The following is an 18,042-nucleotide window of genomic DNA, read 5'->3' as shown; positions in this document are numbered from 1 at the left end:
AAATGTTTCATTACTCGAAGCTTTTCAACACATTGCACACTAACGACATCTTGTGGTCAAAAGGTGGAAAAGCTGCCTTTCTGTCCCAGAAGACCGTTTTTGTTTGTTTCTTTTTTCATTTAATAAATCACTTTGTGCTCTGTAAACCACAAATCAATACAATTAATCCTCATCATTCATATGTTAGTGTTGATGTAGTTCTTATACAATGTATGAACAAACAAATGTATGAATTAATTTATGAAAGAAATCATAATAAATGAGACTTATTCACTTGTACAGAAACAATTCTTATGAATCTGCTTTGATCTACAAATGCAGCCTTATTCACATAAACTTTAGCCTCAGTCCTAATCCTACGAGTTCATAGGCTTATGTAGGCATAATCAAAATAAAATAAAATTGTGTGGAATGGTGAAGTGCTTGTGAACTGGGTAGTGAAAGTGCTTGTGAACTGGGGAGCTAACATTTTATTTTGTGGGTAATTTAATAAATTAAAGTTTTTTTATTAAGGAACGGACTTGTTCAACAGTGTGAGGGCTAAGTCTATTTCTTTTTTTATTTACTACTACCGAAGGGCATGACACTCGAAACCTGCTCAAGGCGTTCGCGCTATTTTTGAATCTGAATCATAGACTGTAAAAAATAGATCTGAATACAAAGCAGTCACGTGACTGTGTGTGAAGCTTCGGACGTCACAGATCACGTGGTTATGGCAAAACGAATCAAGCTCCGTTACACTGCTTCAATGTGTTATGTTTAGTTTTTTTGATACAAGCTTCGAATCCTCGGTGCCGAACGTCACATCACTAACATATTCTGTTTTTCTGTTTTTTTACACACGTTTCGGAGCTTCAGCGTCGAATGTCACATCACTGGCTAAAACGACACAAGCTTTGTCGTGTTGTTAATGTTTTCGACGCTGCTTCTTCAAATCTCTACTAGGCGCAAGTTACTTTCGCTTTCATGTAAAATGGCATCGACATAAACATTCGACAGAATCTGAACTTCCGCGAAAGTGGGGAAAATAATGCTCGGCATTTTTCTCACACTGTGTGTTTTTCTCCTGCATGGTAAGTAATTTTTTATAAGACAGACGTTATATCTATTATTAGATATGAATATGAGGGTGCAGACTGAGGAAGGCCTTTAACAGATGACCCACTCACACGTTATTAATCCTGTTTTAAATGGTGAATATATTTCTGTAAAACTTCAAGTAGTTCTATATTATTTAATGTTTTGACGCAGTTTGATTTGGGAGAGGGAGGAAGATTGAACCTCCCAACTGCAAAACCTTCGTCAAAAAGGAAAGTCTGAGGCAGCTAGGGTCGTAGGCCTAGGCTTTAAAATAATCATGGTTATAGTAAAAGTGTAGTAACCATGTGTTTAGCGGGTTGATTACAATTTGTATAACCACAGTTATCAAAACAATTGTTAATGTAAGACCATGGTTCATTTGAGGTTACCCATGGTTTAACTACGTCTACAATAACCATGGTTTTGGGTTTAATTTTCGTTATGGTTCATAAACTTTGGAGCCTTTACTTTGTGATATGGAAGTTTAATTTTTAATATCTCTAAAACTTGAACAAGATCATTCATGAGACTTGTGTTTGTCTGATGAGTGAATGTGTGAATCTATGATGTTCTTTTACTGTTTGCATGTTAAATTTTGAATACAGACATATTTCTCACAGTCTGTATGATCTGTAGAATAACATTTTCACAGCACTCTTCTGATGTATAATTTTGTTCCACTATCCCAGACATTCATGATTTATGATTATTTGTTAATTTCTTCTCCAGGTGTTACTGGTGTTGAGATCGACAGAGTAACAGCGAAGGAGGGAAAGTCAATCACTCTAGACACCAATGTTAAGATAAACCAGAAAGACAGAATTAAATGGTTTTTTCAAAACACTCGTATAGCTCAAATTATTGGAAATATTAGTATCTGTACAGATGTTCAGTGTAAAGGTGGTGATGAGAGATTCAGAGACAGACTGAAGCTGGATCATCAGACTGGATCTCTGACTATCAGTGATATCCGACACGCAGACTCTGGACTTTATGAACTACAGATCACCAGTAGCATCAGCAATACTGACAGCCTTAAGAGCTTCAATGTTACTGTCAGTGGTGAGTGTAATTCAATCATTCAATGCTTTTTCCTTTAATAAATGTTAAAATACAGCTGAATATTTTTAAAAGTAAAAAAATGAAAAGTGAGCTTTGACTCAATATTGAAATATTATGGAGATCATCTCTTTTACCTTAAGACTTTTCACATGAACAATGCATAAAATGACATGGCTATGATGTGTGTTATTGCAAGAATAAGAACAAAAATGCGGGAGCATATTACTCCTGTTCTTGCTTCATTGCACTGGCTCCCTATTAAATTCAGAGTTGATTTTAAGGTCCTTCTTTTTGTATATAAGGCACTGCAAAAATCAGCCCCAGATTATATCCGTGACCTTATCCAGCCATATACAACCTCTAGGTCATTAAGATCTTGTAACCAGCTTCTTTTATCTGTCCCTCATTCACGCTGCAAATCCAAAGGTGACAGAGCTTTCGCGGTTGCTTCCCCTAAACTTTGGAACAGCTTACCCTTTAATATCAGGGCCTCTCCTTCACTCAACGTTTTTAAATCTAGCTTAAAGACTCATTTTTATACTCTTGCATTTGAGTGATGTTGTGTATGGATTTTTTATTTTATTTTTATATATTCTTTTATTATTATTATTATTATTATTTATTACCTTTTCTCCATTAACCTTTTGACCGTCTGTAAAGCACTGTGGATCAACAAACGTTGTGTTTATGTTGTGCTCTATAAATCATTTGACTTGACTAGAAAAAACATTGCTATAAAATTACCCACTATATTGTAAGCGATTTATGATTATCTGTTAATTTCTTCCACAGGAGCTGAAATGTTTGTGTTTGTGAAGGAGGGAGATTCAGTCACTCTAAACACTGGTGTTAAAACAAACCAGCAAGACAGAATTAGATGGTATTTTAATGACACTCAAATCGCTCAAATCAATGGAAATCAGAGTAAGATCTGTACAGATGTTCAGTGTAAAGAAGGCACTGAGAGATTCAGAGACAGACTGGAGCTTGATCATCAGACTGGATCTCTGACCATCACAAACACCAGAAACACAGACTCTGGAGTTTATCATCTACAGATCAACAGCCGCAACAGTGAAAAGATCTTCAATCTAGCTGTTCATGGTGAGTCATTAAACATTTAAAAGCATGTTATATATGTTTATATCACAAGTTTGTGGTGTTTATAACAGCAGTGACTCTTAGCAGCATGAAAAACAAAACATTTCTTAAAATTGTGAATGGATTATGTAAGGGATAATCAATGGTTAGGTGTGCATTACATGCATTTTAATGCTCAATGTGGAGACAAAGAACCACATGGATTATCCCATTTATACCATGGTAATTTGCCAGCATGACAACTTCAAGCTGTTATTGATGTTTGCAGCTCAATATTTGACTGGAAGGCTAAAGATGAAGGTTATTTTTATAAGTTATGTCTCGTTAGATAAAACAGTTTGCCAGCTTTTAATTAGACCCAGAGATAAAGTACTGTAATAAGATTACATTTAATTGTGTAATTTGGGAGAAGAAAGAGAGAGAGATTGTGTGTGTATTTCCCCCTCATTGCTGAGTAATATGTCATTTAGCGATTCCGTAACAAAGCTGTTTTATCAATAAAAGTCACAGGCAACTGTTAGGGAATATACAGTTAAAGACCCAAGGACCGTATATGATTAATTAAGACCAGGAGTCAGAAGTGCATTCAATGAAAGACAAGAATCAGAATTAGAATAAATTGAAGATTTGTATTTATTTATTTTTTACTAAATATAAGCAGACAGTGCTGGCCCGAGCCTTTTGGGGGCCCTAAGCAGAATTTGATTTGGGGGCCCCCTCCCACCACATGGAGTCACCTGTGCTTGACGATTATTGACACAAATGTCACGCTATAATGTTACAATATAAATTAATACAATGAGGTTATGTATTAATACAAAATAAATACTTATTAAAAAATAGATACTTAAAAAAGTTGTAACGTTTTCTTTACTCTTTTAGCCTACTAACTCTTTGAAACTTCTGAAAACAAACTGTCACAAAACATATTAAATAAATTATTTGCAAAATATCCTCCAACATTTTGCAACACTTTGCAGTTTGAATGATGTCTTGTATGAACATGACGGAGTATGTTTTTATGTTTCCGCTGTTCGATTGCGCCCGCGCCTCACACACACACACACACACACACACACAACATATTCCAGCACACGCTAGGTGCCTAGTTTATCCGCATGACTCAAACATTGGCAGACACAGCAGCTGTTGTAGGCAGGTATATTGATCATGAAATCTGAATTTTCTTGTCTTGAATTATTCATTCATTCATTTATGTCACTTGTTTAAGTTAATTCATATAATAAAAAAATAAAATAAAATAAAAACTCGATTAAGCAGCCGCTTAGTTCGCTTATGCCTCGGGCTGCCCTGTTATGTAAGCAGATAAGCAAAGATAAGCAGTTTCATCAGCAGAAGTCAGCTTCAAGACTCATGAGATTGTAGGCCGCTCCCTTACAGTTCCAAAGATCACAGCAGTTATACCCTTTACCAAGGTCTAAGCTATGTCATTGCTTCAGGTTGAATGATTCTGATTGGCTAAGAAATAGATAAACAGTAAATTTCCACACATGGACTGATAGGCAGTAGCACATCTCCATAGTCTGTACGGCTGCCACCAGGGCCCTGAGTCTGGTACGAGTGTTCCTCCGAGGTCACATGATGTGTGTCTAGGCGCCAACATGTCGAACACGTCAGTCGATCTCCAATAATGCCACTTGTTTCTTAACCTGTCACTAAGTATACTAACTCATACACAGACACACAGCTTCTTCAAGGTTGTATTTGGTAGGGCGCTATAAACAGGAGACTCTTCCCAAAACATCCAGATAACATGTTCTTTCCTTCAATGAGAGGACACATTAATATAGAACAGTAAAGTAAATGCTAAAAAATGGTCGCTTAAACTATTGGTTCCATTGACCCTTGTGACCTATAGTCAAACCACCATGACGGTGAGCTAGAAGAACAGATATATGTTTTAACACGTTTAAGAACTTTCTCAAACAAAACAAGTCCATATTTCATGTCTGGAAGCTGGGCTAAATGAGCAAGCATGGTTACTGTATTCCTGGCATTGGACCAGACCCTAAGTCTCCTCTCAGATATTTAATAGAGACATTAGAGAATACATGAAAAGAACATTTCAGTAATCACACTGGTAACTTCTAAAATGAAGAAAAATCTCATATGCTTAGAGAAGTCATTCAATTAATTTGATATTTAGAAGGAGATTTTTTTTTTATTAAAGGTACAATATGCAAGAATTTTGCATTAAAATATCCCATAATCTCAAGGCCAGTGTTATATATTTTGTTAAGTTGATTACTTACAATATCCCAAATGTTTCCAACTATTTTTAAATCGTGAGAAAATTGCGATTTTAACCAAGGAAACGGGGCGTTAGAGCAGGGGGGAGCTGGGAGTCGCCAGTCAATTGCGTCATATCCGCGTTATCCTCGGTTTCCGCTCGTACTGCGTGGAGTCCTGGACAAAAAAATATCGCATCCTGGACAAATGCGGAAGTTGTAGTTGTAGCGTCTATCAAGCAACAAATGTTAGCTTGTTTCTTGCAGTCATTATGGAACACAATTATTCTTTACCGATTGCAGCTGGTTCTGTCGACAAAGCATGCTTAATTTTATATTTTCCAAATGTAGCATTCGGTAATGGTTATGTTTATGTAAGGGAAGTATTGCTTTAGATTTGTGTTTAGTTTATTGACATTGTTTATCACGTCTGGTGTTTATGGCCATGTAAATAAATATAGCATGTGTTATACATAAAGATTAATCAGTATTTTGGCAAATGATGTGGGTATGTTCGAATGTACTTTTACAACAATTGTTTAGAACACGTAAGGCAAGGCAAGGCAAGTTTATTTATATAGCACATTTCATACACAATGGCAATTCAAAGTGCTTTACATAGAAGAAATTAAAATAATAAAAAAAAATAAGAATAATTAAAACAGGCTAGAAAAATAAAAAAATAAAATACAGTATAGTACAGTACAAACAGTCGGACGAACAGCGCCACAGTGCTCATTCATTAAATGCATAGCTAAACAGAAGTGTTTTGAGTCTGGATTTGAAAGTGACTACTGTAGGAGCACGTCTGATCTCCTCTGGAAGCTGGTTCCAGCTGCGGCTGGCATAATAGCTAAAAGCGGACTCGCCATGCTTAGAGTGAACCCTTGGTATTTCTAGCTGATATGATCCTAGTGATCTGAGTGATCTGTTGGGTTTATATTCAGTGAGCATATCTGCAATATATTGAGGTCCTAGGCCATTGAATGATTTATATACCAGTAATAATACTTTAAAATCAATCCTAAATTTAACTGGGAGCTAGTGTAAAGACCTGAGGACTGGTGTGATATGTTCATATTTTCTAGTTCTGCTCAGAATCCTGGCGGCAGCGTTCTGTATGAGCTGCAACTGTCTTATGGTCTTTTTGGGAACTGGGAAGTCCAGTGAGGAGTCCATTACAATAATCCACCCTGCTGGTGATGAAAGCATGAACAAGTTTCTCTAGGTCTTGTCTGGAAACAAAGCATCTAATTCTTGCAATATTTTTCAGATGATAGTATGCTGATTTAGTTATAGCTTTGACATGACTACTGAAACTAAGGTCTGACTCTAGTGTCACACCAAGATTCCTGACTTGATTTTTGGTTGTTTGACCCCTAGAGTGAAGGTATGCGTTCACCTTGAGAACTTCATCTTTGTTTCCAAAAGCAATGACTTCAGTTTTGTCTTTGTTTAACTGAAGAAAGTTTTGACACATCCAACTGTTGACTTCATCAATGCATTGGCACAGGGAGTCAATGGGGCTGTAATCGTTAGGCGATAGGGCTAAGTAAATCTGTGTGTCGTCTGCATAGCTGTGGTAAGCAATTTGGTTCTTTCTCATTATTTGGCTCATTGGGAGCATATACAGGTTGAACAGGAGTGGTGCAAGAATTGAGCCTTGAGGGACTCCGCATGTCATGGATGTCCACTCAGACTTATGGTCTCCTATACTCACATAATAACCTCTCCCATCTAAGTATGACCTGAACCATTTTAGGACTATCCCAGAAAGCCCCACCCAGTTTTCCAGCCTGTCCAGAAGTATGTTGTGATCGACAGTGTCAAATGCAGCACTGAGGTCGAGTAGTACCAGCACCGATAATTTGCCTGAATCAGTATTTAAGCGAATATCGTTTATTATCTTTATGAGCGCTGTCTCTGTGCTGTGGTGCGGTCGGAAACCAGATTGAAAATTGTCAAAGTATCCATTCGAGCATAAGAATTTGTTCAGCTGATTGGAGACAACTTTTTCAATGATCTTACCTATGAAAGGAAGATTTGAGATCGGTCTATAGTTGCTTAATATGGTCTTATCCAGATTGCTCTTTTTCAGGAGGGGCTTGACAACTGCAGTTTTCAGGGAGTTTGGAAAACTCCCAGAGAGAAGTGAGGCATTTACCACTTCTAGAAGATCTGCTTCTAAACTGTTTAACACACTTTTGAAAAAAGATGTGGGAAGTGTGTCAAGAGCGCATGTTGATGTTTTAAGGCGCTGTGCGGTTTCTTCCAAAATTTTGCCATCAATTTCTTTGAAATCAGACATAGTAGCTACTTTCTCAGGTGGTCTGATCTGTCTGACCTCAGTGTAACTCAAGGATGTGCTGATCACCTTTCTGATATTATTGATTTTCTCAGAGAAGAAAGAAGCAAACTCACTGCACTTGCTGTCTGAGAGCATTTCACTGGGAATCTGGCTTGGGGGGTTTGTCAGTCTCTCTACAGTAGCAAAAAGAGTGCGTGTGTTGTTTAAATTACTGTTTATAATATTTGAGAAGAAAGTCTGTCTAGCTTTGCCTAGTTCCATATTGAAAGCATGGATGCTGTCTTTGTAGATGTTATAATGGATTACAAGTTTTGTCTTCCGCCACATGCGCTCTACTTTTCTGCATTGTCTTTTCATATTTTGCTCTGCTGTTGAGTTTCTCCAAGGTGCTTTTTGTCTGCCACTCTTCTTCCTGACTTTAACAGGAGCAATATCATCAATTACACCTTTAACTTTTGAGTTAAAAGAATCTAGGAGAAAATCCACAGAGTCTGCAGATATGCTTGGTGTTAAAGATATAGCCTTCATAAATAGGACACTAGTGTTCTCATTTAAGCATCTCTTCTTGACAGACACAGATCTAGCTTCAGTGACAGGAGAGATCAATATATCAAAGAAAATACAGAAAAACTGCGCATCGTTATCACAACAATGAATTCGACATACAGTAACATCTATGATAACGAATTTAGTATTAAACCTTACTTTTCTTGCGGTTAATTCATTTTAATGAAATAAAAGTGTGATGAGGTTCAAGAGTCAGGAAGGAAGAAGACAGGGGTTGGCGTGACTGGGACTCGTACTTTATTAAAATAAAGCAAAACAAACAAAAGTCGTGCACAACGCGCATTCACCGTGGCAACCGGGACGGCACAAAACAGTTCAAAAATGAGAGCTCGGATCCACCGGTTTTCTTTCTCTGCGTCCAATTTTCTCTTCAGTCTCTCTCTCGTTCCAGCGCGCGGCTTATAAGTGGTCTCTCCACGCGGATCACAGCAATAAGACACAGGTGTTCGTCATTTGAACTTGACCTACTTGCTCATCTCTTCTCTCTCCCATTACAGACCGCGCTGAACCACGCCCCCCTCGCCACAAAAAGCATGTCATTATAAAAAAATAAACTTCGCCTCATCCATGAACATGATTTTTCGATTCCCGTCTGACTGATTTACATCCACGGTGGAGTTTAAAATGACAGTTCCCATCATTCCACACTCCTTCACATCGTCATCAAGCTACGCCGTTGTTGTTGTTGTTTGGAATGTAGCGCCCTCTAGCGGCAAAGAATTCTTGCATATTGTAGCTTTAATACCTTGATTATAATCATTCGTTAGATAGCCTATACGTCGAAGCAGCAGTGGATTCCAGAATCCACTTCCTTCACAACATTAATAACAAGTTTCTGTGCTCCTGAATGTTTCTGTGTGGATAGATGTTTCGGCTTAATTTTTCTACAGTGGAAGGAAGTGGAGATGCGCTGTCCATGTTTTTGCAGTCTATGGTGTGGTTTCAATAAGGGCAATGCATTAACGGTGATTCAATTGAAACTACCTGTGTATTTGCAGTTTTAACTTCCAGCCAATCAGAATAGTGTATTCAGACAGACCATGGTATAAATACAGAAAATGAGAAAAGAACACTTCTTATGATAAATGCATGTCTTTACGAACCTTTTTGAGCTTCTGTCTATCGTATATGTTTTTTTGTGCGTATGTGTGTTGATCAATGATTATATTTGATTAAAAGCCTAAATTAAATCTGTTCATCATATCAAATAAAATAATTATTTTAATATCCACAGACTTTTAAAATTGTGTAGTTTGTTGTTTTCAGCAAATAGATCTTCCAGCATCTGTTTGTTTGTGTTTCAGGTGTTTCTGCAGCTGAACTAAATGAAGTGAAGACAGTGAAAGAGGAAGAACCTGTCACTTTAGATCCTGGTGTGATAAAAAACACAAATTATTTGATCACGTGGTATTTTAAGGACATTCTCATCGCTGAAATCCCTGGAGATCCGAGTAAGATCTGTGAAGATGAACAGTGTGATGGGAGATTCAGAGACAGACTGAAGCTGGATCATCAGACTGGATCTCTGACTATCACAAACACCAGAACCACAGACACTGGAGAATATACACTAGAGATCATCATCAGCAGCATCAGCTTCAGTTTTAGGAGGATTAGGAGCTTCAGTGTTACTGTGACTGGTGAGTGTCATTTAGTCTGTCAGTGCATTCTAAATAAAGTGCCTATTATTGTGGACAGTTTTGACCAACATTATGATGACTGTTATAAACCTGCACAATACACAAAATCAGTTTTCCTGTGAGCATCGACGTGCTTTGATGTCATTTTAGTTCCTGCTTCTCTAAAACCCACCATTTATCAGTTAAATCAGAACCACACAACTAATGAACAAAACAGAAAGGTGTAAATGTTGGTCAAAAACATCAGTAAAATTGATGTCTATCTTTTTTTGTTACAGCTTTAGGTCCAAATTCAGCTACTGTTGCAGGAATAGTTGTTCTTCTGGTGTTTGTTGTTGCTGCTGCTGTTGCTGCTGTGATTTACTATCGCAAGAATTGCAGGAGTCAAGCAACAACAGACGGTTAGTATCACATACAGCTGATTTAACAAGATGCGAATATGAGTTTGTGTGTGAACGTATGTGAAAATATGTATTTTCATTCTGATTGGAATAAAGTTTTTTTTGTCATTATTGTTCTAACAGGCACCACGACCAGGACAGAGCCAAATCATCATAATGAGGTAAAATAAAACACACGAAAACTCGCATGCAAACAGACACACAGCACTTACATATCTGAACAGTTTTATGTAGTTTAATTAAAAATCAGTACATAGAAACTGTTTTACTTTAGATTGAAAAGCAGTGGCATATTCGTATTTTATTATTAAATAATTGTTAATACACACACACACACAGAGAGGAACCCACATTCTCCATGAGTAGTTTCATATTCAGGGTTCTCAAGTTTTATCAAAAGCTTGGAGTGAGATCACATGCGGTTAGGGGAGGACCCCTAATGGAGCCCCGCCCCCGCCCGTCCGTCCCCGCCCCCCAATTTTACCCATTGTTCATAATTAACCAGCACAAATTGAAATTATAACAATTGGTAAATCTGATAAATGACAGAGCAATTAATCACATCAAATATACTCTTTAATGTTATATTTCAAAATTACAAATATCCAAAAATATAACAAATTGCTCCAAACAGTTTGGAAAAACAAATCTTTTTGCATTTTGAATGTGTCTAGTCGTAATGGTATAATGATTTATTGTGTGGTGTGGGACATTGTGAACAAATGACATAGTATTAAGGTGTGTGTGTGTGTGTGTGTGTGTGTGTGTGTGTGTGTGTGTGTGTGTGTGTGTGTGTGTGTGTGTGTGTGTGTGTGTGTGTGTGTGTGTGTGTGGCCTGGTAAACCTTACATTATGGGGACAAAATGTCCCCACAAGGATGGCAATATCAGGAATCCTTGTTCGTGTGGGGACATTTTTTGGTCCCCATGAGGAAAACGGCTTATAAATCAAAAAAGTTATGTTTTTTTGAAAATGTGAAATTGCAGAAAGTTTTCTGTGATGGGTAGGTTTAGGGGTAGGGTTAGTGTAAGGGAATAGAATATACAGTTTGTACAGTATAAAAATCATTATGTCTATGGAAAGTCCCCATAAAAAATTAAAACACTACGTGTGTGTGTGTGTCTGTGTGTGTGTGTACACAAGAGTACACACTGCAGCTATGTGTTTTGTGTTGTAAGTGTTTGTTGCACATTTTGACGCCTTGATAACATTGATATATTTAATGTTCTGGCCTAAAAATGTTAGACGAGCTTTCTTAATTCCAACTCTCCATCACGACGTGTGTTCGCGTGATGTTGTTGGTTACTTAGTAACGAACGTACGGCGGCCGAGAATTTTCCGTCAACTTCCGTGTGTTCGCGCCTATGGTTCGCGCATCTATGTTGCCTAGTAACGAACGCAATCTGGTCGAGATACGTGCTGGCGGCAGGAAACTTCACACTGCCTGCGCTCGTATACAACGTTATATATAAAGCTTGCAGGACAACTTGGTTGGCATTGCCTTTTCAGCGTGAGAAATACACGGTGTGGCGTGTGAGCGTGTGAACTGGTTGAATTGCGTGTGTCTCACGGCCAATGCGTGAGACTTGAGAACCCTGTCATATTATTTTAATCAAAAAGGATCAGGCTTTGACATTCAAATGTTGTACTACTGTAGTACAGTATTATGTCAAATATTTAGGAAAAGGAAACCACTGCAGATTCCTTAAACACAATTACAAGTCTAATTTTATTTCTGTTTGTGTGACTGAATCATCAATCCTGTTCATTTATTTTACCTTTTGTGAATCTGTTTTCTCTTACAGGCGAATGATGTAAAATACTCACCCGTTTGTCAGACTGCCAATGGAACATCACAGTAACATTATTATTTTGGTACATTTATTTAATGGGACACTAAAGAGAAGATGGATAATGAGAGAAGAAGAGGGTGAAACTCAATGAAACGGTTAAGCCTATGGCAAGCAGGGCGGGGCCAAGAGTTTCGAGTGTCTCATGGGCCCTGTCCCAAATGGCACACTTCATATGCACTTTCAGTCTTGTGGACTGGCTGCCATGTCCGTAAAGTCCATGAGACTGTTGGGTGTCCCATTTGTCATTTTAGGTTTCAGAAGGGTGTTCGCGGGTGCCCACTTTGCGGTCGATATGTGCTCTGGATTGATAGGAGGAGCAATGACAGTGAAGAACAGTGAAGTTCCTGCCTCCTTGTTCTCCTGAACCTTTAACTTTTTTACATAGCCTTACTATTTTAAAAAAAGCAAGTTATGCAGGAAACAAGCTTTAAAGAATGAATAAAAGTGACACTTAACCAGCAATAGAATAGAAAGGCCTGGTTTCACAGACAGGGTTTAGATTAAGCCAGGGTTAGCCCTTAGTTCAATTAAGACATTTAAGTAGCTTTTAAAACGTGCCTTAAAAAAAATGATTGGTGTGCATCTTGAGATGAAACAATGGCACTGACTATTTTTAAGATATTTTAGTGCAAGTTGGCGTTGCTTTCAGTTCAAATAGCTCAAACATAGCCTACATTTTAGTCTGGGATTTGGTTTAAGCCTTGTCTGGAAAACGTCAAACACTTGCCCCTGTTTCACAGTGTGTAGAGGTTTATTAAAGCTGCTAAAGAGATCCGCACAGGAACAGTGAGACCTTTGATTTTGTTTTGTTTTGTTCTTGTTTTTTTGCACTGATCTTGTTTAACATTGGTTATTTTGCCCCGTCTGTGTTCGTCCTCTTGTACTGATTGTTTTACCCTTCCAAGACAGCCATTATCATCAAGAAGTGTATTTGACTACTAGTAGTCACAGATGGCCTTGTTCTGTAAGACACAAGCACTCGTCACAAATGCACAGTTGAGAATTTGAAAGCAGCTGTCAATCAAACGACATGCAGTTTGATTTTGCACTACCGATACTGTAGGTGCCTATCATTTTTCGATTTGACATCTTGCTCTTACTACATATCGTGTACTGTATTGTGGTCTTCAGATTCTAATGCTTTAGCTAGACCTTTCAATCAATGTTTGTCCTTTTTTATTATTAATCTTTTGTTCTCATTGTAAATAGTGTAATTGTCATCTATTTTTGTCATGTTAATATTTTGTAATTTCAAAGCTAAAATACTGTCATTTGCCAAACCCTCACAAAATCCTGTATCATGAATCTTACCATGATGTAATTCAATAAACTGGACATGAATGTTTCCTTTTTACACTCAGTTTATTTTTGTTAGATATTCAAATGTGGTAAATGATCTGTGCATATAAAGATGTTTTATGTTATGTGAAAAGACAAAAATCAAATCAAACTATTTGTAAATATTTGTACACAACTTTGCATCAGTCAGCATTAAAAAAGGGCCTTGAAGTTCTTCCTTTATAAACACCATTTTCTTTCTAAAATATGGAAATTAATTGGAAAGATATTTGTTTGTTCATGGGTTAAATTTCATTAAAAATATTTTTCACTCATAACTGGTGTTTTTAAACCGTGAATTCCTATTTAGGACACAAGATGGCGTTATACATTATTCATACTATTTGTAAACATCCACTCACCAGGCACTTTATTATGTACACCTTGTTAGTACCGTGTGTTAAGGCCAGCTTGTTTCAACATCTCAATTCTCTAATTGCACCAATTGCACCGCAAAGAGCGAGGCTTCCAGGAGTCATAAGCGAGGATACACGGGTGTATCCACAGGTGTATCTTGAGTGATCAAGTAATCCAATGTATAAATAAGCTTTCCCTTGATTCCTCTGTCCTCCTTTTCTTTCCTTGCAGCCTTCCCTCATATCCTACAGGGGGTGGAGCTGAGACGCAAATAAAGGAAGCAAGGAAAGGAAACGAGGATGCACAAAAAAGAACTGAAAGCACCCCATGACTCCTCAGGAAGCCTCCTCACTCCTCGATATTCGCTTCCTTGCGGTGCAATTAGAGAATTGAGATGTCCTTCAAGATGGGTGAGCTCAATCGGTTTCCGGTAATAGGATGGAGGACAGAGGAGTGAGGAAACGAGGACGCAGTACAAGTTCCCATTCAGAAGAGAACACTAACAGTGCCAATACTGGAAATCAGAAAAAAAAAAAGAAAAAAAAATTATTCAAATTGATTGGAATTTTCACACTTTTTTTCTGAAGAGATAAGAATTTTAAAGAATATTTAATACCTACATTTTGATGATTTATGTTTTACCTTTGGACAGCAGCACTGATGTGCACTGTTTTGCCATCATTTTCTACTTTTAGTTATTTTCTTCACACAACCAATGAAAACTAAAGAAATTACAACATCCATCAAACATGGGCATGCTACTATAAATATAGAACAGTACATCGCACATTAAATTTATTCTTAAATAATTCCCAGACATTGACAGAAAAAAACAAACAAAAAACAAAACAGGATATGACCTTTATTTTAAAAAAGATGTGAGAATCAAGAATAGTTCTTAGAAATAACTTCTGCCTCGCTTCCTATAGCTGGAAATAACTACTGAAACTAGCAGAGCTTGTCTGCACGAACACTGCATGCATGTATATGGTCATGTTGCATTTGCACACAAAGTATAAGATATTTTCATATTTCACAGTAATATCAGTGTTTGATTTAAGACCTTTTTGTGAACACAAGTTCAGAATTGTGTTGTAAAAAGAAATTCTGTAGAGCAGAATCAAACGGTTTCATGAGCAGGAATGGAAAAAGCCCTTCAACCACACTCTTTACTCAAACACACTGACACCTCGAACACACTCAAAAACTGACATCAAACACAAACCTCCAGCAGCAGACACATTCTCACGCACAAGCTATTTGTCCAACAGATCAAACAATATCGGTTTAGATGTAAATAAATTAATAAAGCAGGGTCTTCACTACTTTACATAGTAAAATTTTACATAGCTCTGTACTTTAAGATGAAACATGAAAGGAGGTTTGCAGTGAAAGTGATCAAACAGATGTCTAGTACTCTAGTAAAATTTGTTTGATCATCTGCTCATGTTGAGAGGGGCATAATCCATGTGATCCTCCCTTTTTACTTTCTGTAATAAAAAACAAAACAAAAACAATGCATAACAAAATATATGATAATAATAAAAAAATGGAGCAGGTTATTTCTGAAGATTGATTGAGATGTAATGTGATCTGCACTATTATATGAAAAAAAAATCACTCTTACGTCAAAGCTAACATAAATCAGCTTGAGGAAACGCCTTTTAATCTAATAATAATACATAATACTAATAAATTAAATTATATTTAGCATACTATTTCTAGCTAGTTATCAAGAACTCTTGATGTACAAAAAAAAAAAAGTCTTGATGTACAAACTGTTAAAATGTTTCTTTTCCTCAATGTAATTACATTAATTTAACAAATTAATTTAAAAATTGGAGATCCTGCAGTATTTCTCAGTTGCCAAAATGTAGTCAAGTTCAAATGACTAATTGCTTGCTCAAATGTAATCTTTGGTCTGTATTTTTATGTGTAACATCATTGATTGTCTTACCTTTTCTTTTGATGAACACTGGATCAGCGTAAGTGATCTCGTCTTCACGAGTCTCAACTGTTTCAACAATAAAAGATGCATTAAAACAAACAAACTCAACTTGATCTGTTGCTTTACAACATATAATTATTAGGGCTGTCAAAGTTAAAACATTAATGCACACATTTAATTAATTAATTAATGGCATCAACCTTTTAACATTAGGCCTATAACTTTTTCACACACAAAACATTCAGAAGAGTTTGTGTTTACCATTAAATTTAGAGAAACATTCTTTCATTTATAAATCAAACCCCGGCAGGATGTTTAACAAGAGTAAAGTCATTTTCAGTTTTTGCATGGTAAAATTTATCAAGTCATCATTCATAGAGATTTTAATTTGAGCATTAGCAGTTTCTTTACACATGTAAGATTATGTTTATAAAATGGAGAAAGCATTTTTATTGCTGAAAACATGCAGATTTTCATTTCTGTTTTTGCATTTCCAGTGTTTTTAATAAAAACGAACTTTGATAATTTATAAAAAGGAATTATGAGAATAATTGTGTGACAATAATTGATTAAATGATAGTGCTATCAATCGATCCAAAATATTTAGAGCAAATTTTAAAATCATTATTTGTTATAATACTTCTTCGTAACACTTGCCTCCTCTGTCAATTTTTCTACATTTCTTGCAGATCCAGAAGATCCCAACGGCAGCAACAATCATCAGAGATCCAGCAGAAGCAGAGATCAACACTATATAAAACAATGGTTGAGCCTCATCTGTAATGGACAAAATGAGCCATTACTGCGAGTGAATATAAGCACTACAGTAAATATAACTTGATACATCAGGTCAGTAAATACACACATATATCATCAGTGCTGTGGTACCTGCACATGTGTGACAGAGTGTGTTGATGTCCAGATGTGTGGTCTGGTTGCTGATGGGATTGTTCAGCACACAGCTGTAGGTGTTTTTATCCTGATATTCCACCTCCAGAGGTAGAGAGAGACTGATGCTGAGATCACACACACTGATGCTGGACAATACACTGATTCCTGCGTACCAGGAGAGAGTCGCATCACACACTTTCAACACTGATGAACACACCAATGAACAATTTGATGATGATGATGATGATGATGATGATGATGATGAACATTGTGCAGAGTTACGGATGATGACAGGAACAGGCAAACGAGCTGGAAAACATGAGAGAATAAAGAGAAATTTGGATGAATCTAAACAACAATCTTATTTTTTAGTTCAATTTGTTTAGTGTGATGACTATATCAGTGATTATGTCTGTCTTCTCAAACTATGAAATTATCAAACATTTCAATATGTAAATAGCTAACAAAATACAAAGGGCAGGATAATGTCTCGACTCACCATAGACAGAAACACTGAATGTTTTTGATGATCGTTTCGCTCCACTTATCAGTAGTTCATAATCTCCAGTATGTTCAGTTCTGGTGTTTGTGATGGTCAGAGATCCAGTTTGATCGTCCAGCTTCAGTCTGTCTCTGAATCTCCCATCAAGAACATCATCAGATGTGGAGAAGATTCCAGCAGCTTTATTGATTTGAGCTATGAGAGACTTTTCAGCTCCATATTTCCACAGTATGTCTTCATCTTCATGTATTTCAGTAAGATCAGAGTTTAGAGTGACAGAATCTCCCTCCATCACTGACACTGAATCACCAAACACACCTGGAGAACATGAAGAGGTTTTTTTTTTTTTGTTGTTGTTTTTTTTTTTTTTTGTCACTGATTAAGGCTCTTACAAAGCCTGAAATCAGATTTTAACCTTTAAATATGAATTGAAGAACAGCAGCAGAGATGCTAAACAAAATGGAAGGTGACACATTTCAACAGTCAGACGTGTGAATCAATATATTTATCTTCAATGTGTTTTAAAATGATCTTCTGTAGCAAAATAAATGTAATGTTACATGATAAATTAATCATAACTGAAATGCAAATAAATGACACCACTCAAATATATGAATAACTTACCAATGAGACGGCAGCAGAACAAACAGAACAAAACAAGCGTGTGAAACATTTTCAGTTCAGTGAAAACTCAAACTGATTAAAGCAAGCGTAACAGAACTGTTAATCATGTGTGTGAATCCTC

The 18,042-nt window shown here is 36.7% G+C and overlaps 2 protein-coding genes across 2 annotated transcripts; one reads left to right on the top strand and one right to left on the bottom strand.

Annotated features, from left to right (window-relative positions):
* The first annotated feature begins 697 nt into the window (after positions 1-697).
* LOC308701667 (uncharacterized protein) lies at positions 698-14,479 on the top strand. Its single transcript, XM_081384043.1, has 7 exons — positions 698-1,073; positions 1,810-2,142; positions 2,935-3,246; positions 9,672-10,007; positions 10,286-10,408; positions 10,532-10,569; positions 12,214-14,479. The coding sequence occupies exons 1-7, from the start codon at positions 1,031-1,033 to the stop codon at positions 12,268-12,270; spliced, it is 1,242 nt and encodes a 413-aa protein (XP_081240169.1). The 5' UTR covers positions 698-1,030; the 3' UTR covers positions 12,271-14,479.
* LOC308701668 (uncharacterized protein) lies at positions 13,615-18,034 on the bottom strand. The gene is made up of 6 exons (XM_081384044.1): positions 17,922-18,034; positions 17,295-17,615; positions 16,793-17,104; positions 16,562-16,681; positions 15,914-15,970; positions 13,615-15,446 (listed from the first exon to the last, which is right to left on the bottom strand). The coding sequence occupies exons 1-6, from the start codon at positions 17,968-17,970 to the stop codon at positions 15,367-15,369; spliced, it is 939 nt and encodes a 312-aa protein (XP_081240170.1). The 5' UTR covers positions 17,971-18,034; the 3' UTR covers positions 13,615-15,366.
* Positions 18,035-18,042: the final 8 nt, after the last annotated feature.

This window comes from Scardinius erythrophthalmus (genome assembly GCF_964197995.2).
Source record: "Scardinius erythrophthalmus genome assembly, chromosome: 14".
Classification (NCBI taxonomy): Eukaryota; Metazoa; Chordata; class Actinopteri; order Cypriniformes; family Leuciscidae; genus Scardinius; species Scardinius erythrophthalmus.
Note: the sequence above shows the minus strand (reverse complement) of the source record. Positions and strands in the feature narration are given on the sequence as shown.